A 23,482-nucleotide genomic window follows, 5' to 3' on the forward strand; every position below is an offset into this window, starting at 1 on the left:
GTGGAAATCTAGAGCAGCACACCCAAAATGTTGGAAGAACTTAGCAGGCCAGATAGCATGTATGGGGAAAAAAGTAAACAGTTGACGTTTTGGGCCAAGACTCTTCTTCGGTCCAATTCCCCACTCTGCTCCCCCCACACCCACTTATCTCATCGCTTCTTTTCGCTTATTGCCAACTGGCCCTTCTCTTTCTCCCATGGTCCACTGTCTTCCACCAGATTCCTTCCTCTCCAGCCCTTTATCTTTTCCACTTGTTACCTCCCAGCTTCTTACTTCATCCCCTCCCCTACCCATCTGGCTTCATCTATCACCTTCTAGTAGGTGCTTAGCCAAAAACATTAACTATTTGTTCATTTCCATGGATGCCGAGTTCCTCCAGCATTTTGTGTTGCTCTTCATTACATTCACTCTGCTTTTTAATAATCAGTTCTTCCTGAACCCAGTGTCAGAAAGGCTTGTTTATGAATCTTTGCTTTAGCTATTTAATTGAACAAGTTAAGTGCAAATTCCAAGCGAGTTTGCTGGGTAAGGTGGTGAAGAGATGTTTAATGTCTTGCAAGAGCAAAATCAGAAAATACTGGAAATACTTGTCGGGATGGGGAGATAATGAAACTGAATCAATAATCTTCCAACATAGTTCCAGTAGTTTGATTTTGTCACTATTGTCAGTCAATATTCAAAATTATGAAACTAACTGCACACTGCACTTAGATATATTGACTATGATTGAACTTATAAGACAGATAATGTTCATAAACTGTCCAGAGCTGCTGTTCTTTGGGATGTATAGGGTTTATTTTTAGGTGAGTGTTGTGCATGTTGTGTACCAAAATGCTTTTTGCAGCATTTTGCCTTGTAACTTAAATTATGTCCCTGTATTTTGTACTCCTTTACATATAAGGAAAGGAATAAATTATTGAAGTGTTTTGGAGCAGTTTTCAAATGTATATGTAGAGTATGTTGATGAAACTTTAATTTTTGCATGTTTGTACAGTGTGGACTTCTAAAAGTAAGCTTTTTTATTCCCATTTAACCATACTGCTGGAATTGTTCATGATACCAGTAATGAAACTGATTGTGAACTTGGGGAAACTGCCAGTAAATTGTGACACTTCAATTCTAATTGCACGCTCTTCATTGGAAACATATCCAGCTTGATAAATCAATTGAACTTGGATTTACAAATGTTTTAAAAAAATGTTTAAAGTTGGGAAACATAGCAACACACACAAAATGCTGGTGGAACACAGCAGGCCAGGCAGCATCGATAGGGAGAAGCGCTGTCGACGTTTCGGGCTGAGACCCTTCGTCAGGACTAACTGAAAGGAAAGATAATTGATTTGAATGTAGGAGGGGGAGGGGGAAATGCAAAATGATAGGAGAAGACTGGAGGGGGTGGGCTGAAGCTGAGAGCGAGAAAGGTGATTGGCAAAAGGGATACAGAGCTAGAGAAGGGAAAGAATCATGGGACGGAAGGCCTAGGGAGAAAGAAAGGGGGAGGGGAGCACCAGATGAAGATGGAGAACAGGCAGAGTGATGGGCAGAGAGAGAAAAAAGAAAAACTAAATATATCAGCGATGGAGTAAGAAGGGGAGGGGCATTAACGGAAGTTAGAGAAGTCAATGTTCATGTCATCAGGTTGGAGACTACCCAGCCAGTACATAAGCTGTTGATCCTCCAACCTGAGTGTGGCTTCATCTTGACAGTAGAGGAGGCCATGGATAGACATATCAGAATGGGACGTGGAATTAAAATGTGTGGCCACTGGGAGATCCTGCTTTCTCTGGCGGACAGAGCGTAGGTGTTCAGCAAAACAGTCTCCCAGTCTGCATCAGGTCTCACCAATATATAAAAGGCCACACCGGGAGCACCGGACGCAGTATACCACACCAGCCCACTCACAGGTGAAGTGTCGCCTCACCTGGAAGGACTGTCTGGGGCCCTGAATGGTGGTGAAGGAAGAAGTGTAAGGGCAGGTAGAGCACTTGTTCCACTTGCAAGGATAAGTGCCAGGAGGGAGATCAGTGGGAAGGGATGGGGGGGGAACGAGTGGACAAGGGAGTCGCGTAGGGAGCGATCCCTGCGGAAAGCAGAAACGGGGGAGGGAAGTGCGGAAGTTATGGAGAATTATACATTGGATCTGGAGGCTGGTGGGGTGGTAGGTGAGGACAAGGGGAACTCTATCCCAGATGGGGTGAGGGCAGATGTGCAGGAAATAGGAGAGATGCATTTGAGAGCAGAGTTGATGGTGGAAGAAGGGAAGCCCCTTTGTTTAAAAAAAAAAGGAAGACATCTCCTTCATCCTGGAATGAAAAGTCTCATCCTGAGAGCAGGTGTGGTGTAGACGGAGGAATTGTGAGAAGGGGATAGCATTTTTGCAAGAGACGGTGGGAAGAGGAATAGTCCAGGTAGCTGTGAGAGTCTGTAGGCTTATAGTAGATATCAGTAGATAGGCTGTCTCCAGAGATGGAGACAGAAAGATCAAGGAAGGGGAGGGAGGTGTCAGAAATATATAGTAGGTATGGTATAGTAGTTGGGAAACATGTTTGCTTTGGGACTTGTATTCCTGCACCACATCCCCAATGCCAATCTATATCTATTTACTTTTCCTGAAAAAAATGTGTGCTGGTAAATACGTTGAGTTTGAGTAAATTTCTGACGGTGACTGGGCTGAAATGTTTCCAAGATCTTAATGAAGGTTAACAAGTGAAGATCTATGAAGTGCAGGTGCATTTGTTCTGCTGCTGCAGAATCAAGTAGATGTCCAGCATTAACAGGCTGTTGACATAACTGAGGAATTAAGGATATATAAAAAACCATTTTGAACCTATGTAACCTCTGGCTAAAAGAATAATTGGGACAGAACAGGAATTTTTGAACTGCAGTAAACTCTGTCTTCAGCCGTTAGCAGAAAAAGAAGGCTTATACCAGTTCTCTCTTAAATTGCAGAGAGACATTTAGAATTTGATAAATTGTATATTGTACCCTCTTTTGAGTGGTGTGGTGGGGGAGGACTCACTGATCGGGACAGGAATGAACATCCAGCTGTAATGAAGTCAGGGCCTAGCAAAGGGAATAACTAATAAGGACTGGACAGCACATCCATCTGTAGTTAAAACCTTGATTTAGCGGACTCTCATCTGTAACTAAGTTTTGTACCAACGGACTTGGTGGGCGTACCAGTTCTAATGACATCTTGCAACAGTAATGTATGGGACTAGCTATGTATAAATATACGGCTGTAACCTGACTAAGTGGGTCCACTTGTCAAATGGTGGCAGTACTTAACATGCCTTCCCTTCGACAACTGGGTCTCAAACTCCTGCAGAAGAATGCACAATAAACTGCTGTAACTATAAGAAGCTGGTCTCCAGAGTTTTATTTGGATTTGATTTTAACATAACCTCAGTCAAATGATGTTTCAACATCAATATCGCAAAATTAATAGTGAAATTGACACTTGAAAATCAATACTGCTCTTTGCCTTGCAATCTAAATAAAATATTAGTTAATTGAGCAGCAACATTACTTTGTGGTGTCATAGTACAGAGCTCAGAAAAGGAAAAGTTTGAAATCAACTGTCTTGTACCCATATTAGCAAATGTAAACGAACATTATAAAACTCTTACTGTTGGTCAGTATTAATTATTCTAACCTGAAGGGCATTTTCTCTAGCAGTTATGCTTGGAGAAGTTGAAAACAAATTGTTCTGCCAAATTAAAGTTTTCAATAACTGTTAAGGAATCAAAGAAAGAGTTTTTAAAACTTTCTTGCTCTTAATCCTATTGACATAAGTCTTTTTGGTCATGAATCCAGCTCAGTATTTACTGTAATGTACATTCTAAATTTGACTTTTAAAATGGAAACCTGTCCTTTTATGGTGTCTTTCTACACTATTTAGTGATTAATGTTTGTAACTAGTGCAGAATGGAGTTCATTTTCTCTCTGTCATCCTTTCTTTAGTTTTCACCCTAATATCTCATATTTTCCAGATTAACCTTCCCTAGTCATTGAGTTCTGTGGTGAGAGTTTCCCTTTCAGGCAGGACTCAGTGGGAGCCCTTGTCTCGAGCACTTTTGATGTTATCAAACTAGTAAAGCCACTAATCATTTGAAGAATTCTGTGAGAAGTTTAAAAAAAGCAGAAAAATGTTTATTTTTCAAACTATACAAAGCACAAAACAAAGATGGAACTTAACACATTAAAGTCAAGTTGAAGTATAAGATTAAGGCCTTCAAGTATTCACATAAGGAAATTGGAATGCACTTTCATAAAATTAGCTAGAAATCTGGGGATAGGGTAGTGTGGGAAGAGTGCTGCAGGAAGAACCTTAATGCTTCAGATATTCAACAGTTCAAGCAGCTTCTGTGAAAAAAGAAGCAGACAATATTTCAAGCTCAGCACCCATTGTCAGAATAGTTCAGACTGTTTTGAACCTTTTCTGATTTTTAAATAAAATTAGTACATTAAGTCCGAAGTTTACTAATCACATGTTATCATTTAAGTAAAATTCACTTGGGTCTTATGTAAATAAAGTTCTCAGAATTTTATGTCTTAATTTATAAACTGCTTAGATTTTGGTCAATTCCATTGAATTCTGCTTGATTTCATTGGACAAAATAGCAAAGAACACATGACGAATCACTGGCGCAAACATCTCTATTTCCACGTAGGAGTTTAGATTTTCATTTGCATGGAGTAGTGAACATTGCTAATTTTGTGCTATTTGTTCATATCCTCATAAAATCCAGGCCAATTTTTTAAGTAATAATTTTAGCAGGAATCGATAGCAGTAGAAATACTGCAGTAAAAAATTTATGTTTCTTTCGCTGGCAGTAAGACATCCCTAGCTCTTGTCAGCAGGCCAATGGAGCATCCACGACCAGTAAAAAGAAGTAATGTGGTCTTTTAATAAAAAGTAAATGGGCAGCAGAGAGCAATAAAGAATCAATACCACATCACTGATATATTGCAACAACATGATGCGTGTTTTATTGAATTCCCTATATATTTTAGGAATTGGTTATACAGCGGATTTATCCAAATATGGGTATATAACAGATTTGTTACCTGTCCATAGAAGCACAAAAAAATTAAGTTTTTTATGAAGTCTTACTGATTTCTGACCTGAATCTGTAAATTTACATGTACTACTGGCATTTGCTGTGCATGATGCTTTTGTGTTGGCCTGCGTTTGATAATGGGTGAAAACAGTCTGCGTCTCTGGAAAAAACTTTTGTTTCTAACTTCACCAGTCATTTTTAATATGGGTAGGTGATAAAGGAGTTTTCTGTTTACTGTGGGGAAAAATATTGAGCTATTTTGTGACAAACAAGGGAAAATCTGCAGATGCAAGCAACACACACAATGCTGGAGAACTCAGTAGGCCAAGCAGCATCATGGGGCGGTGGGGGGAGAGTATAGTTGACATCTCGGACTGGAGGAAAAAAGATGAGTAGATTTTTGTGATTTTTCTTTTCAGTTTGATGGTGTAAGTGACATGCTAGTTGGAATGTGTGGATTTTCTGGGATTTCTTTCTCTCTTAATATAGTCTGCCCCTGGGTAACAAAGAGATTCTGTTTTTAGGTGTCCATAAATTGGAAAATACACACAAATTTCCATAATATCCATACTTCAGCAGTATTATAACTAAGGACATCAAAAGTACATAAGATTGATTTGAAAGAACAAGTACTAAAAGTAGAGAGAGAGAGAGAGTTCTGCTCTTAAGAATAAATACATACAAACATTGAACTGTTGTATTTAATAATATATCCTGGTCATATGTATATTAATCCAGAAGTCGGGTGTTCATAACCGGGGCATCCTGTAATTACATCTCTAGCCAATATGGAACAATGGTGATCATAATTTGTATTGAATAGTTAGTTGCATTATCCACCATAGTCCTACAACTATCAGGCACCGTGGCAAATTGAGGGGCAAACTGTGTTTGGGAAAATGATATTTACCATAGATTATTTATAAGTCACAACTGGATGGCTTTCCTGAAAAACATTAGGGAAAAAGCACCAGGGTGAGTGCAAATCTATGGATGTTTGAAAATAGCATAATATCTATTCAAAGATGCACCACATCTTGACAGCTACAATTAAGATTAGTATTTAAAAATGTCATTTATTTCATTTGTGAAATAAAGTCTGGATATAATCTTGCATTTTACTGAGACTTTTCTGGTCCCTGTAAGGAAAAGTATTTTCAGGACTTGGAAGGGGAGGGCTGATTAATTGCACTCTCTTGAGTTGTTGCTACCCCACTCCTCCAACATAAACTCATCACCTGCCAAATTTTCACTCTGAGAAAATAACCTTGGCTTAATTGCTTTTTTAAAAAAAAGTTTCACACTTGTTGCCCTGTTGCCGCCTTGATCCTGCGTAGACGCACTTAATTTAGATCAGATAGATGACCTTTAATCTTCAGTTTCTTCTGATGGATTGAAAGGGCGCCTGCTGTCAATTGGGACAGCCATGTGGTTGGCTTGAAATGTTCTGCTTCAAAGGTCAGGGGCTGCATTAATAGTACATGCTTTCTTCTCTGTCCTTTGGTATTGTGACCAAATCAGTCATTGCTAGTGGAGAATTAATGCTTACACAGTACATGATTGGCTGCCGAGTGAAATTTCTTTCCGCAACGATCAATTGAGTTGCATCTTAATAGTAAACATGAATTTGTATAGCAGCTTTTATATTCTTAGTTCATGTCATAAAGCTTCCCAGCATTTATTTGAGGTGCAGTCACTTTTGGTAAAATTTGTTTTGGGTGGTGTGTTACTATATTTGTATATAATAAGGAATTGGGTCACACATGCTCTAGGTGGACTGAAGGTCCCAGCTAAAATGTGGTCGAGCTGAAGCCATTTTGTAAATAAAATACTTCTAGTGTTTTTACCCTTGTAAATTTGTCTCTGTTATAGAACAAACATAAGGGGAAAAACAGCTAATGCCATTGCAGTTCAACTGACCTGTTGAGTGCCTGCTACAACTTACTATTTTTTTTGGTTTCAGCAGTAGCACTTGAAGGATTAGTTTACATTACATAGCGAGAGTTCACTAAGACAGGGTCTTAAAGGAGGAGAAGGTGGACAATGTCAACAGGATTTATGTTCACACCCTAGAGAACAGCTTAACCAAGTGGAGAATGAAACCATATAATTCAGAGCAAAAGAGACATTAACTTTATGTAGTATTTTATACAACCCAGATTTAAATGGAAATTATTATTGAAATAGTTTAATTAAAAATGAAAATGATTCCAGGATGGAATGGCTTGCCATATGAATAGTGTTTGATGGCTCTGGATCTGTATTCACTAGAATTCAGAAGAATGAGGGGTGACTTAGTGAAACCTAATGAATGGTGAAAGCCCTTGATAGTGGAGGTGGAGAGGATGTTTCCTATGGTGGGAAAGTCTAAGGCCGGAGGGGATAGCCTCAGAGTAGAGAGGTGGCCTTTTAGAACAGAAATGAGGCATTTCTTTAGCCCGAGAGTGGTATTTCTGTAGAATTCTTGCCACAGACAGCTGTGGAGGCCGTCTTAATGCATATTTAAACCAAAGGTTGATAATTCTTGATTGATCAGGGCATGAAGGGATACGAGGAGAAGGCAGGAGCTTGGGGCTGAGAGGAAAATTGGTTCAGCCATAATGAAACAGCAGAGCAGACTCAATGGGACAAATGGCCTAATTCTGCTCCTTTATCTTACTGTCAAAAATAAGACAAAGTGCTTTGAAACAGTAACTTACCTTGAAATACAGTCACTTGTAAAATCAGGATACTGATTCTGATACTGGAAACACTAATGGGTCCAGCAGCATCATAAGAGCTCAATATTTCTGGAAATAATTCAGATTTACTGATGTAGTTTTTTTGATTTTAAGCATTGTGATGTTTTTAGAGAGAAATTGAGGGATGACTTTTGGTTGGGAAATCAAGGAGGAGTGTTGAGCTCTTTGAGCCTTTTATCTGTGATATGACAATGTATAATATGCTTTTTATTTCCCATGTAACATCAGGGGAGTGCCTCTTCAGTAATTCAAAACCTCTATTATGTACTTGTCTGGTAGCCTAAATAAACAACCTAGTGATTTGGAGACAGGGTATCACTAAGGGGAAACATTGTTAAAGCTAATCTACATCACAATTAGTCATACCTAGAAATGGCTATTACTCTTTAGTTTGTTTCAAAACAAGGTAATGCCATCAGATTATTTCATGATTTTTGGCCTCTGAAGAGAAATACAACTACACAGTCACAAACAAGAGAAAATCTGCAGATGCTAGAGGAACTCAGCAGGTCAGGCAGCATCTATGGAAAAGATTACAGTTGACGTTTCAGGCCAAGATCCTTCAGCAGTGCTGGAGGAAAATAAAGGTGAGGAGTCAGAGTTAGAAAGTGGGGGAGGAGGAAGGAGAAACACAAGGCGATAGGTGAAACCAGGAGAGGGGGTACAACTATATAGTCTGGTGAGCTTGGACGGTGAATTTCTGAAAAGCTCTGAACAGTGGCACTGATGTTATGTTGAAGGTTATTATTTTGATTCAAAATTAATTTAATGGGATATAATGTTGCAAACTTTGTATTGAAGCTTGATGTGAATGAAACCCATAGATCTATAATTATTTTAATCTATAATTAAAATATATAATTTTAAATATCAGCAGGAATGGACTCACAATTTACACCAGCAGCAAATGAAACTTGTTACTGGAAAATCACCATTAAGTGCTCTTAAAACAAATTTATTTTGGGTTTTTTTTAAATGAGACACAACTTGTATGTGTTAGTAGTCTGACTCTCAATCCATAGTACTAATTTGAGGAGAAAATGTGTATTAATCTTCTTTCATTGTGCAAAGCCATGGTGTCTTGCTTCAAATTTACAGATCACTCTGCCACCACCATCCCCCTCCCCCGTTCACAACCTAGAGTGCTGTCTGTTACTGAATGTTACTCTGTACTTGACTGAGTAGATTGATTGCTGCTGTTAGTAGTGATTCTGAAACCCGTGTGACATGTGCTGACGTTCTAGCTAGATAAGAATTATAAAAGATTTTTGCCCTTATATTTTTCAGTATCAGATTTATTATCACTGACTTTAATGACATGAAATTTATTGTTTTGTGGCAGCAGTAAAGTGCAAAAAATATATAAAATTACTGAAAATTTTAAAAGAAAGGAATAACAAAGTGTTCATGGGTTCATGGACCAATGAGAAATTTGGTAGAGGAAAAGATGATGTTTCTGAATTGAGTGTGGGTCATCAGGGTCCTGTACCACTACTTTGACAGCAGCAATAGGAAGATGACATGTCTTGATGATCAGGGTCTGCAGTTTTGGAGGCTGCCAGGTAGAGGCACTGCCTCTTCAAAATGTCTTTGGTGGGGGAGAGTTGTCCCTTTAACCATCTGCAGTCTTTTGTGATCCTGTGCATTGGAGCTCCATACCAGGATGTGATGCAACCAATTAGATATTCTTTAAGTGTGCATCTATAGAAATTTACAAGAGTCTTTGACATGCCAAGTCTCCTTTTTGTTGTAAATCTACCCTTGTTGTCATTGCTGTACTCTTGGAAGGAGGGGTATCAAACTTACCTGGTCTCTAAAGAAAGCTTTTCAATAAAAAGGCAAGTAAAAATGTTAAACTTGGAGGGAGACACTTAACTGTCAAAATGTACTTTGATGTAAATTTATTATGGTGCTATGGTGGTATCAAAAAATTTTTGGTGTATTTTTCAACTTCCAGGCAAAATCAACTTGCAGCATCTGTAAAAATGAAACCAGTTTGTTACCAGAGACAATTCAGATTCAGTTTATTGTCATTTAGAAAGCACAAATGCAATGCAGTTTAAAAAAAAGAGACAACCTTCCTCCAGAATGATATCACAAAAGCATATGGCAAAACACACTACACTAGAAAATCCACATAACGTTTGGCAATCCCCAGTCCAGAGTCTGGAGAGGCTGCTGCGTATTAATATCGTGCTACCATCTTAGCGCATTCCCCGGAAAGGAGCTCCAAATCCACCAGACAAACAAGACCAAAAACTAAAGCTACAAGACCTGCACAAAGCCACATAGTTACAACAGTGCAAACAATAGCATAATTGATTTTTAAAAAAACAGACTATGGGCTCAGTAAAAATAGTCCAAAGATGTTAAAGGACTATAAGTTCAAAAGAAATCACCACACAGTTTCCACAAGTCCCCAGGGTCCCGACAGACTCGCCATCCCACGCTGGCGGCAGAAGGGAATACTCCCGCTATGGACTTCCACGGCACTGCCTGACTCAGCCTCGCAGACGTAGCACACACTGACAACGACCTGACCGCAGCGGACTCCGAGTCCGTTGAACCTCTGAGCCAATGACCATCCCCTCTGGCACAGCTTCTCTGAGCACCATTCTCTGCCGAGCGAATTAAGGCGGCCCTGCCAACGGCCATCGGCAACGCGACTCCGAGGACTGGGGGCCTGTTCTTCCCAGCAGAGTCCCGGACCTCAAAGCAGCAGCAGCGAAGAAGGTCTTCCTGGAATTTCCCGATGTTCCTCCGTGCTCCCACATCCGTTTTCAGTCGATTATGATTGCGCACGGCACCCCACTTCACAAATCAGCTCCGAAGTGGCCGCTGCAAGCTGCGTCGCGCCGCCATCTTGGAAATGATGCAATGTACTAACAATGTAATTATTAATATGACTAGTTGTACTGTAGTGGTCACCAACCTTTTTAAGCCCAAGACCCTCACCTCGATCTTGGTGAAAGGCAAGATCGGCTAGTTACACGCGTGCGCACCGGGGGGGGGGGGGGGGGGTGCAGAAAAGACCGGACATAAAACCCCACAACCCAGAAGTAGAAGTAATGTATAAACGCCAGGGATACCCACCCTTTTTTGCACCGCGGACCTGTTTAATATTGACAGTATTCTTGCGGACTGGCCGACGGGGTGGGGGGGGGGGGGGTGTCCAGTGTTAAACAAGACCGGAATACACCGATACAGGTTCCTTATGTTCAGTCTATTCCGCAATTTTTTCATGGCTCTCAGCACTTAGTTTCTGTCCCACTTGCTCACGTTTTTTTCTGCTGAAAAATCTCAACGCGTTTGTCTTTAAGTGCGGGGTGCTTGGACTCATGGCACCAAAGCAGTTTTGAGGGCTTCATTGCCTCAGACAGCCTCCCAGCCCAAACTGCAGCCTCCGCCCGCCACCAGATGCCTTGGCCAGGTGCGGCTAGACGCGGGTGGGGTAGGAGGACAAAGTCAGGGCAGGAGAGGTCCCCGTGCCGGAGCCGCAGCGGTAGTAGTTCAGACAGAGCGACCAACTGAGCGAGGAGTGTGACAGGCCCGCCTCCCCCCTCGTAGGATCTATCAGCCAACAAAAGTTTGTTTTAGTAGATCGCAGCGTGGTAGCTGCTCTGACACTTACGAAGCCTTGAGCCCGAATTAGGTCGTCTGAGAATATTTTCGCACTGGGTTCCCCACGAAAGTTCAGTGTGGTAAACAGATTTAGAGGCGGTGCTCATCTGTCCACACTCTGGGCCCATAGCAACGGCACTTCCCTCCAGCCGCGCTCTGGGTCAGTAGCAACGGCACTTCCCTCTGGCCGCACTCCGGGACAGTAGCATCGGTGGTTCCCACCGGCCGCGTCAGGCGAACACTGGCGCAAGGGTATCACGGCATTTAGGCAGCTGATGACCTCGCATGCGTTCAAGTTCAACAGTGGGCATGACAGGGAATGAAGAAAAGTGCAGCTGACTCCTATTGTTTCCTTGCGGCCCTGTGGTTGGGGACCAGTGAGTTACTGTGTAGTGCGGGGGAGCTATACGCATGTGCACTGGGCAGAAAGAACGGAAATAAAATCTCGCAACCTGGAAACAATTTCTCAACAGTATTTGTGTATTTCTTTTTCTTTTTTTTTTGGGATCTGCTGGGAAAGTCTCAAAGATCAACCAGTCAATCGCAATCGACGGGTTGGCGACCACTCTTGTATTGCATAGTTAACAAATATTGTATACCAAATTATAAGGCAACATATGCAAAGTAGTGTTCATGGGCTAGTGAAAAATTTGATGGAGGGAAGAAGCTGCTTTGGAACAGAAGCAAGCTATTATCTTATTTAGAGAAAGAAGACTATAACACATAAGAGCACAATTAGGCCATTCAGCCCATTGAGTCTGCTCTGCCATTCCATCTTGGCTGATCCCCAGATCCCACTCAACTCCATTCACCTGCCTTCTCGCCATATCCTTCAATGCGCTAACCAATCAGGAAACTATCAACTCTCACCTTAAATATACCCATGGACTTGGCCTCCACCAGCCTGTGGCAGCATTTTCCACCGATTCACCACTTGCTGGCCTCTGTTTTGAAAGGTTGTCCCTCAGTTTTGAGGCTGTGCCCTCTAGTTCTGGATACCCCCACCATAGGAAACAACCTCTCCACATCCACCCTATCTAATCCTTTCAACATTCGGTGGATTTCAATGAAATCCACCTCTCTCTCTCTCCCTCCACCCCCCCCCCCCCGCATTCCTCTGTACTCTCCAATGACAAACACATCCTTTCTAAGTTATGGGGCCCGAAACTGTTGACAGTACTCCAAGTGAGGCCTGACTAGTGTCTTATAAAGCCTCAGCCGCGTCTCCTTTTATATTCTATTTCCCATAAAATAAATGCCAACATTGCATTTGCCTTCTTTACCATAGATTCAACCTGTAAATTAACCTTCTGGGAGTCTTGCATTAGGACTTCAAAGTCCCTCTGAATCTCTGATGTTTGAACCTACTCCCTATTAAGATAATTGTCTGCACTATTGTTCCTTTTACCAAAAATGCATGACCATACATTTCCCAAGTATTACATCTGCCAATTTTTTTGCCCATTCTTCCAGTTTGTCGAAGTGCTGCTGCAATCGCATTGCTTCCTAACCCTCCAATTGTCTTTTATATCATCCACAGACTTTGCCACAAGCCATCAATTCCAATATCCAAATCACTGACAATGTGAAAAGTCGCAGTCCCAATACTGACCCCTGAGGAGCAATAGTCACCGGCAGCCAACCAGAAAAGGCTCTTATTCCCACTCGTTGCTTCCTGCCCGTCAGCCATTCCTCTATCCATGCCAGTATCTTTCCTGTAACACCATAGGATCTTATCTAGTTAGGCAGCCTTATGAGTGGCATTTTTAAAATGCCTTCTGAAAATCCAAGTGAATGATATCCATATCCTCTCTTTTGTCCACCCTGCTTGTTATTTGCTTGAAGAACTTGTAGATTTGTCAGGCAAAATTTTCCTTTACAGGAACTTTATTTTATCATGAGTCTCCAAGTACTCCAACACGTCATCCTTAATAATAGACTCCAACACTTTCCCAACCACTGAGGTGAGGCGAGGCTAACTGGCCTATAATTTCCTTTTTTTTGCCTTCCTTCCTTAAAGACTGGAGTGACATTTGCAGTCTTCCTGTCCTCTGCGACTATGCCAGAATCATGACCAGTATATCCATCCTCTTACCAACAGAGCCACACCACTGCTGCCTTGCCTGTCCTTTTCAATGCAAAGTATATCCTTTGATAACCTCCCAACTATGGCCTTCTTTCAGCCACAATTCAGTGATGTCCACAACGTCATACCGACGAATCTCTAATTGTGCCACGAGTTCGTCCACCTTATTCCAAATGGTACACGCATTTAAATACAGCACCTTCAGCCCTGTATTCTTTGCCTTTTTGAATTTTGCCTCTGGTGCAATCTAACTCTTTGCTCTGTTTGCATTTGTCCCAATCATTGGCTTGTCCTTACCTTCATGTTATATCCATCCTCTACTTCTAAATCTGCTGACTCATCCTCAGCTCTCAAGCTGATTCCCATTCCCCCATCATATTAGTTTAAACCGCTCCCAACGGCTCTAGTAAACTTGCCCCCCAAGAATATTGGTCCCCCTTGGATTCAAGTGCAACCCATCCCTTTTGTGCAGGTCCCACCTGCCCCAGAAGTGGTCCCAATTATCCAGAAACCTGAATCCCTGCCCCTGCTCCAGTTCTTCAGCCATGCAATTTATGTGTCACCTCATTCTATTCCTATCTTTGCTGTCATGTGGCACAGGCAGCAATCCCAAGATTGATACCCTTGAGGTCCTGTTTCTAACTTCCTTCCTAACTCCCTGTATGTTTTTCAAACTCTCGTCCCTTTTTCTGCCTTGCCTCTGCCTGTTCTCGCCAAAGCCTTACTACTCTGTCTCCGACAAGTACATCTCTTTAATAGACACTGGGTTTTTTAATTTCCTTGCCAAACCTGCATGGGAACACTTCTGTCTGCGCAGTATTCCAATCAGCAGAGAAGTACTCAGAGAAATTATCTATTTTTAAGTTGCACTGACTTTGTTAGTAGGTAAAAAATGTTTTAAAAATTGTTTTGTGCTGTATGAAACATTGTATGTTACATACCAATGTCAAAACATAATTGTGAACAGAATCCCACCCAGTTTCCAAGCTGTCGAATGCTCTTTTGGAAGAGGGCAGAGGAATTGGTGTTAATAAACTTTGTTCTTTGAGCTAGTACTCAGCAGAATAATCTACTGCTTGTTATAATTCTGATTACTTTCTTTTAATAGTGCGAGGATGCCGCCCTGGAAAAATTGTACAGATGACAGAGGCTGAAGTGCGGGGCCTGTGTATAAAGTCACGGGAAATCTTTCTCAGTCAGCCTATCCTATTGGAGTTGGAAGCACCCTTGAAGATCTGTGGTAAGGCAATAAGATTATTTCAACTCTTTAAACTCAGTGCAATGTTACTGACAATGTTTACTCCTGACATCTTGCAAGCTTTAGATTGGAAAGGTAAAAGTCCAGTCATAAAACTGTCCACATTTCAGGTCTAATCTGGGGCTCAGAAGCCTTGAGCTTAGGTTGGCTTGAGAGAAGGGAGTTATCCTCTGGATTTAATTGGTTTTAAACAACTTTATTATATTTTAATAGAAGTGAGCTTTGTGCAGTAGGTGGTTCATCTTGTATTAGACCTAAATAATGCTTTAATTTCTAAACACCCAAATTGGGATTTTTGTTTTCTGCTCCTGGGTGATCCATTAAATTAAGTTGGAAATCAAAAATCCCTTTGAAGGAGGTTTTGGCCTTCCCATTGTATTTGAATAGTTCCAAAAAGTCCATTCATTGCCCTTTATCCTTGAAAGTACTACCAATAGTTGCTTTCATCTTGTTAGAACATGTAATGGATCTTCGTTAGATGTTAGCCAATCTACCTTTCTGTTGAGCATTACATGACATGAGGACTCTGTTGCGGCCATTGAAATAAACATGTCAGACGAGTCTGTGTAGTGCATAGATTTTGCAGAAGAGCTGTTGATGCCAAATTCTGATTTTAAAATTCTATGAAAATGGTTGAGCAACATTGTGAAGACATCTTTGAAAATATCACTGGAATTGTGTGGGTAGTTGTAGGAACTGAAACAAGGTACATCTTGTCAAGTTTCCCTCTGCACTTTAATTAGGTCTTTTTTGGATCTAATGTCAATACTTCCAGTTTCAAATGGTGCCAGTTACAAGATTAATTGAAAGACCCCTTGATTTGAACATTTAGGTGAACATATTAGGAAGCCAGATCATATCCTGGAAGTAACACACTGACTAAATATTAGAATTGAATTACAACCTTAAAAGAAAGATTCTCAAATGTATTTTGTTTTCCTGTTGGGTTGATGCATAACAACAAATAAGTTCATATCGCCTCAAATTTAATTCAAAACTGACTGGGCTGAGAAGTCACTGTTCGATACAGAAGACAGCTCCAATACTGTTGCCACTCTGAAGCATTTTTCATCAGAATCTTCTATGGGAACTATCTCCCCCACTACCACCCCCTTCCCACCCGCAAAAGGTGGTGTACTTTGCATATGCACACAATAGCTATTTCTTAATGTATAAAATATGGGTGTTGCTGATAAAGCCAATAAAGGTATTTGCCTTTCAAATTGCTTGTCCCTTTCTGTTGTTTGTCAAATGTTTCCAGTATACATGACCCTTTTAATATCAACTTTAAATGGCTTACCACTGTTCAAAAAGAATTTTTTTTTCCAAAAGCAGTGAATGGCCTTACACTTCCTACTTTATATTCCACCAGTTGGCATCTTGTCTAGTCAATTACCCTGTTGGAATTAATTGTGTCCCTCACATCAGAAACCTTGGATATGCTGTGCTTGATCTCTATCTCATTTAAGTTATAAGAATGTAATGCATTTCTATATATATATTTGTCCTTTTCACTTGGATGCAGTTGTCATTAAACATTCTAATATTCCAGTCAGGGGATGTTACATTCGTATATCTCAGAAGTACATTTACTTGGAGTTGTGCCAATAGCGCATAGGAAGCCTGTTATGCTCAGTGTGAATACTAATCTATAGTCACTGAATTTCTATTTATAGTAAACTGTCAGCACTAATCATATTAGTGTTTGTACCTTTCCCAATATGTACGCTCTCTACCTGATAATGGCAAGTATGTTTTTGTTTTAATATTTTCTTAATGGAGTCTATACTGACTTGCAGCAGTGCTATCAACTGCATTACTGCATAACCCTTTCTTTCTGGCATGCCGTGGCTCTGATACTACAATCAAATCACCAATCATAAGCACTTCATCCAATTGATTTGATCTTTTCTCCTGTGTGTATAATGGTGATAGTTCAGGTGGAGTGTTAAGACTTGTGTACCATCATTTCAGTTGGCACTACATTATGTTCTATCATAGCAGATAGAACACAGTAACAGGTCCTTTGGCCCATAATTTTGTGCTAAGCTAATTAAATTAATAATCAAATGTCCAGTAAACTAATCCATTCGACCTACACGAATTTCATGTACTTGTGTGTCCATAGAAGAGGTTTGTGAATGCCTTTATTGTATTTGCCTCCACCACTGCCCCTTGCAGTGCATTCGAGGCACCCGCTACTCAGAAAAGCTAACTTGCCACACACATCTTCTTTAACCTTATATTAAATGTGTCCTCCCCTTCAACTCTAGAAAAAAAGGGACTTGCTGTCCACCTTATCTGTTCCTCTCATAATCTTGTCTGTCAGATCTACCCTCAGCCTCCATCACAGCAAAGCATAGGTTTGTCCAGCCTTTCAGAGCTTATGGCCTGTAATTCAGGCACTATCCTGGTAAACCTCTTCTGCAACCTCTAAAGCCTCCAAATCCTTCCTCTAGTGAGGCAACCATAACTGAATACAATATTCCAGATGCTGAGTAACTAAAGTTTTATGAAGGTGCAATATAACTTCCTAACTCTTGAAATCATTTCCTTGACACAGAAAAGCAAGCATGCCATTTGCCACCTTTACTACCCTATCAACTAAGTAGCCACTTTCAGGGAGCAATGGACTTGGACTGCAAGATCTTTTTGCACATCAACACTGTTAATGTTCTAACCATTAACCATATAATTTCCCTTTACATTTGATCTCCAAAAATGCAATACTTTTTAGATTAGGCAGAGATAAATTCCATCTGCCTTTTTTCCTGCCCATATCTGCAAATTATTGGAACAGGAAATGGCAGATAGTTTACTGCTAAATTAAGAACATAAGAGCAGGATTAGGCCATCCGGCCCATTGAGCCAGCCCTGCCATTCAATAAGATCATGGCTAATCTAACTGTAAACTCAGCTCCATCTACCAGCCTTTTTCCCCATAAACCCTTAATTCCCTTACTATGTAAAAACGTATCTAACTGATTCTTAAATATATTTAGTGAAGAAGCCTCAACTGCTTCCCTGGGCAGAGAATTCCACAGATTCACCACTCTCTGGGGAGAAACAGTTTCTCCTCATCTCCATCCTAAATCTTCTCCCCTCTATCTTGAGGCAATGTCCCCTAGTTCTAGTCTTACCTACCGATAGAAACAACTTTCCTACTTCTGTCTTATCTATCAGTTTCAAAATTTAGTATGTTTCCATAAGATCCCCTCTCATTCTTCTGAACTCCAGAGAGTATAGTCCCAGGCAACTCAATCTCTCCTCGTAGGTTAATGCTTTCATCCCTGGCATCAATAAACTGAAATTCAGTCATGAATTTGCAGTTGGCAAGCTTCCATAAACTGATGTACATTAATTCTCATGAATATAAATGCTGTCACTGATCAAATTCGGCTAGATTGCCATAGTATCTGGAAGCCTGATCTGATATTGACTTTGTGACATCGTGGATCCTACTTTTCGTAACATTCTAAGAGGTTGCAATTTTTAGCACATTTGCAAATATCTCCCTGACTACCAAGCTGAGTATAATGCTTGTAAACAAGTAGGCAGGCAGTAGAGGGATCTACAGAAAAATGCAAAGAAGCTGCCTAAAGACCAGCAAAATGGAGGCGGAGGAGGTAGGCAGAAGAAAGTGGAAGAGGTTTGTTGATGCTAACAAAACAAATGGAGTCAATAGGTTAACTATAGTGAGAGGCGTTCCTGTTAAAGATGAATTAAACTGTTCCATGCTGCAATGCAACAGTAGCAAAGTACTGGTACTTGTGCATTTCATTGTGGGGTGATAACATTTAGAAACAGTAAGAAAGTAGGGAGTTTTTAAAAAAAACAAGTTAAAGTTCCAAGTATCAAAGTACATGTAACATCATATACAACCCTGAAGTTCATCCTCTTGAGGACAATCATAGTAAATACAAGAAACAGAGCATTAACACAATGAAAGACCGTACCCAACAGGATGGACACCAATCAATGTTCAAAAAAATTAACAGTGCAAAATCAGAAATAAAAGGAAAAAAGCACATGAGATGAAGTGTTCTTGAAAGTGAATCCAGTACAGTCAGAACAATTCTGTGATGGGAGAGTGAAATTATACCCTCTGGTTCATGAGCCTGATGGTTGAGGGCAATAACTGTTCCCGAACCTGGTGGTGCAGGTCCTGTGGCTCCTGTACAGCCTTCCTGATGGCAGCAGGAAGAAGAGAGTATAACCCTGAATGGTAGGAATACTTGCTGGGTGTCACTTTCCTGAGACAACACTGTGTGGATGTGCTCAATGATAGTGACGACTTTACCCATGATGGACTGGGCCGTATCCACTACTTTTTGTAGGCTTTCTCGCACAAGGGTGTTGGTGTTTCCATACCGGGCCATGATGCATCCAGTCAATATACTCTCCATCATACATCTACAGAGGTTTGTCAAAATTTTAGATGTCATACCGAACCCACGCACAAACTTCTGAGAAAGAGGCACTGCTGTGCTTTCTTCCTAATGCTGGACCCAGGACAGATCCACTGAAATGATAACACCAAGGAAGTTAAAGTTGCTGATCCTTTTCACTTCTGATCCCTGATGACGACAGGCTCATATACCTATGTTTACTCCTCCTGAAGTCAATAATCATCTCCTTAGTCCAGGAATGGCAATCTGAAATTAAAACAGGTAATGTAGAAAATAGACAGCAGGTCAGCATTTCTAGAGAGAAAAACCTATGAAGTTTACCCCAGAATATCAACATCAGGTTGAAAATCATTTCCTGGGAGGAAAGGTTTTTGGAGTGGGGGGGTGTGCAGGGTATGGATGGTAGAAAGGTAATATAATTTGAGACCAGCATGGCACTGAGGTAAGCGTAATTGATAAGTTGAGGGCAGCGGAGAATGATAACACAGATAAAGAAATTTAAAATATTGTAAAAAGCAGGGTGTCTTTGACACGCTGTGTCAAAGATTAAAGTGCGAGAGAAATTGAGCCAAAATCATGTATGGCTTGCTACAGAAATGGCTATTTCTGATAGAACAGCACGTCGCTGGAATGTGTAGAAAAGTTTTGGAGTCTGGAAGACTCCAATTTGGGGAGATCGTGAGGTGTTCTTCACCAAGCTTGCATTGGGCCTGTAGTGTAGCAAACTACAGAATCAGAATCAGGTTTATTATCACCGACATGTGACGTGAAATTTATTAACTTAGCATTAGCAGTTCAATGCAACGCATAATATAGTAGAGAGAAAAAAAATTAGAATAAATAAAAGGAAACATAATAATAAGGAAATCAATTACATATATTGAATAGATTTAAGGCCAGAAATACTGTGTATTTAAAAAAAAAAGTGAGGTAGTGTCCAAAGCTTCAATGGCCAAACTGGGAGTCATTTGGGCATTTGATGGCAGACAATGGAGAAACTAGGGTTTGACCTGACTGCCGAAACAAAGGCAGTGAGATGTTTTGGTTTCTTCAATGTTGATGAAATTGCATTGTGAATACAGTATGTAGATTCGAAGAGGTGTAAATGAATAACACTGCTTTGGATGGCTGAAATGAAATTGTTTTAATACTGTCAGGTGACTTGGCTTTCTATCTTTATTTGAATATGTCATCTGGTTAGTGGCGATGGAAGAACAGATGAGGCAGTCACAAAAGAAAGATTCCTTTGAAATGAGGAAAGAGGAGAGGAAAGAATGTGGTGGTAGCAGCTGGTTGAAATTGACAGGTATTGTGAAGTATTTATTGAATAGGGTCTGATGGAGTGAAAGAGGATGATCAGTGATTTTTTTTTTGCTTACTGGAAAGGAGGAAGTGAGAAGTCATGCAGGAAATAGATGTGATGATGCCAAATGCTCTGTCAATTATAGAAAAGGAAGACATTGCAAAGGCACCTGTATGGAAAATCTAATCTCTATGCAAAGCTGTATATAATGTCTTGCTATTGCTGTGGGCAGGAGATAAGAAGCCTTGGGTCCCGCGCGACCAGGTTATTGCTCTACATGCTTCTGAACCAGCCGTGGTAACTTCACTCACCACTACACTGAACTGATTTTACAACCTACAGACAACACATACAGTATGCTGGAGGAACTCACAAGCCAGGCATCATCTATGGAAAGGAGTATAGTTGACGTTTTGGGCCGAGCCCATGCAGCAGGACTGGAGAAAAAGAGATGGGTCAGAGTTAGTAGGTGGGGGGGGGGGGGAACACAAGGTGATAGGTGAAACCATGAGGGTGAAGTAAAGAGGTGGGAAGATTGGTGAAAATGATTTGGGGCTGGAGAAGGGGGAAATCTGATAGAAGGCAAAAGGCTATGGTAGAAAAAAAAGGAGGAGCACCAGAGGGAGGTGATGGGCATGTAAGGAGATAAGGTGAGAGGGAATGGTGAAAGAAAGGGGGGCACGGCATTGCCAGAAGCTCAAGAAATCGATGTTCATGCTGTCAGGTTGAAGGCTACCCATATGGAATATATGGTGTTCCTCCAACCTGATTGTGGCTTCATTGGGTCAGTAGAGGCCATCAACTGGCAGGTCGGAATGGGAAATGAAATTAAAATCCTGCTTTTTCTGGCAGACAGAATGTAGGTTTTGGGCAAACGGTTAATAAAGAAGCCACTTTGATGAACACCAGTGCTCCTGCCCGCACCCCCATCACCACCTTCTGACTGACTCATCTTTTTTTTCAGTCCTGGTGAAGGGTCTTGGCCCAAACGTGACTATACTCTTTATTGTAGATGCTGCCTAGCCTGAAGTCTTCCAGCATTTTGTGCGTGTTGCTTGGAATTCCAGCATCTGCAGATTTTCTCTCATTTCTGATTGGTTTATAACCTACAAACTCCCTTTCAAAGACTTCTTAACTCATGGTCTCAGTATATTATTTAATTGCACAATTTGTCTTTTGCACATTGGTAGTTTGTCTTTTTATGTATCATAAATTATGTCGTATTTATTTATCTATAAATGCCTGCAAGAAAATGAATCTCAGGGTAGTATCTGGTAACATACATTCTTTGATAATAAATGTTACCATGACTTTATTTATCTGAGGAAATGCAGTGAAGATAGTGACACTGGGATAATAAAATGGAATCCTTCGGGAAACAAGGTGGATTAAGTTAGCTGTTGGAGTCTGAAGGCATGAAATGGCAGTAGAAATTTGAGTCCTATGGGTGCAGGTGGTGGCATTAATGTGATCATTGACATACCAAAGCAAGCGTTGCCACCCTTGTTGGCAGATTTGATGAGGCTATACATCCAATGGGTTATTAGTGAGCATAGTGCTGCAGGTAAATGGAGATGGCCCAGTAGGTATATCGGTTACCATACAGGCAGGAAAGAAAAATGTAGCCAGGAGAAAATTATCATAATCTAAGTATACTGAAATAATCAAGATCAAATTTGCTCATAGTTTACAGGTCACTTGAAAGAGATGGAATGGTATAGGAGGATATTAGTGAATTTGCAAAAAAGTATAATTGTAAATGAAGCTAAATGCAGATGTGGAGCTGTCAATTTGGGTATGTACAACAGGGATCTTACTACATGTAAGGTGATAATCTATATGATTTAGAGGAACATGGGGATATCAGAAGTACAAATGCAACAATGGCTAAATGGTTAACAAGGTCAAAGTTTTTAAAAAAAAAACAGTGCTTAGATTTATTTTTAGAGGTATGATTTGAAAAGCAGAGAAGTCATGCTAAACATGAATCAAACCATGGTTTGATTTGTTTTCTCTTGGGACCTAAAAGGGATTTCTAAAAATAAGGACTTAATATTGGATGAAGTATTTTCATTTGTGAAGATAAGCATAAGTAGAAGCCATTAGTGAAGGGAGGTTTAAAAGAAAAATTTAGAAGTGAGTCCTTTACCCAAAGTGTGGTGGGAATATGGAATTCACTACCACAGGGGATGCGTGAGGTAAGTAATATAGGCGTATTTAAGAGGAGATTAGGCAAGAACATAAGGTTATGTATCTATTGCAGAAAGATGGGAGAGCTCAAGTGGAACAGAAACATAGGATCAGAATCAGGTTTGTTATCACTGGCATGTGACATGAAATTTGCTAACTTAGCAGCAGCAGTTCAATGCAATACATAATCTAGCAGAGAAAAATATAAAAAAAAAATAGTAAATCAGTTATGGTATAGGTTTATTGAATAGTTTTTTTAAAAAGTGCAAAAACAGAAATACTGTTTTTAAATGTGAGGTAGTGTCCAAAGATTCAATGTCCATTTAGGAATTGGATGGTAGAGGGGAAGAAGCTGTCCCTGAATTGCTGAGTGTGTGCCTTCAGGCTTCTGTACCTCCTACCTGATGGTAACAGTGAGAAAAGGGCATGCACTGGGTGCTGAGGGTCCTTAATAACAGAAGCTGCCTTTCTAAGACACCACTCCCTGAAGATGTCCTGGGTACTTTGTGGGCTAGTGCCCAAGATGGAGCTGACTCGATTTACAACCTTCTACAGCTTCTTTCTGTCCTGTGCAGTAGCCCCTCCATACCAGACAGTGATGCAGCCTGTCAGAATGTTCTCCACGGTACAACTATAGAAGTTTTTGAGTGTATTTGTTGACATGCCAAATCTCTTCAAACTCCTAATGAAGTATAGGTTGCTGTCTTGCCTTCTTTATAACTGCATTGATATGTTGGGGCCAGGTTAGGTTCTCAGAGATCTTCACACCCAGGAACTTGAAGTTGCTCATTCTCTCCACTTCTGATCCCTC

General features: G+C 40.6%; 1 protein-coding gene across 1 annotated transcript in view; it reads left to right on the forward strand.

Moving 5' to 3' along the window:
- The window catches only part of ppp1cb (protein phosphatase 1, catalytic subunit, beta isozyme), a 115,212-nt gene that overhangs the window by 33,665 nt on the left and 58,065 nt on the right, over positions 1 to 23,482 (forward strand). The window contains exon 2 of the mRNA XM_059982828.1: positions 14,620 to 14,751. Coding sequence (XP_059838811.1) covers positions 14,620 to 14,751 — 132 coding nt within the window. The remainder of the gene's footprint in view (positions 1 to 14,619; positions 14,752 to 23,482) is intronic.

This window comes from Hypanus sabinus, chromosome 10 (genome assembly GCF_030144855.1).
Source record: "Hypanus sabinus isolate sHypSab1 chromosome 10, sHypSab1.hap1, whole genome shotgun sequence".
Classification (NCBI taxonomy): domain Eukaryota; kingdom Metazoa; phylum Chordata; class Chondrichthyes; order Myliobatiformes; family Dasyatidae; genus Hypanus; species Hypanus sabinus.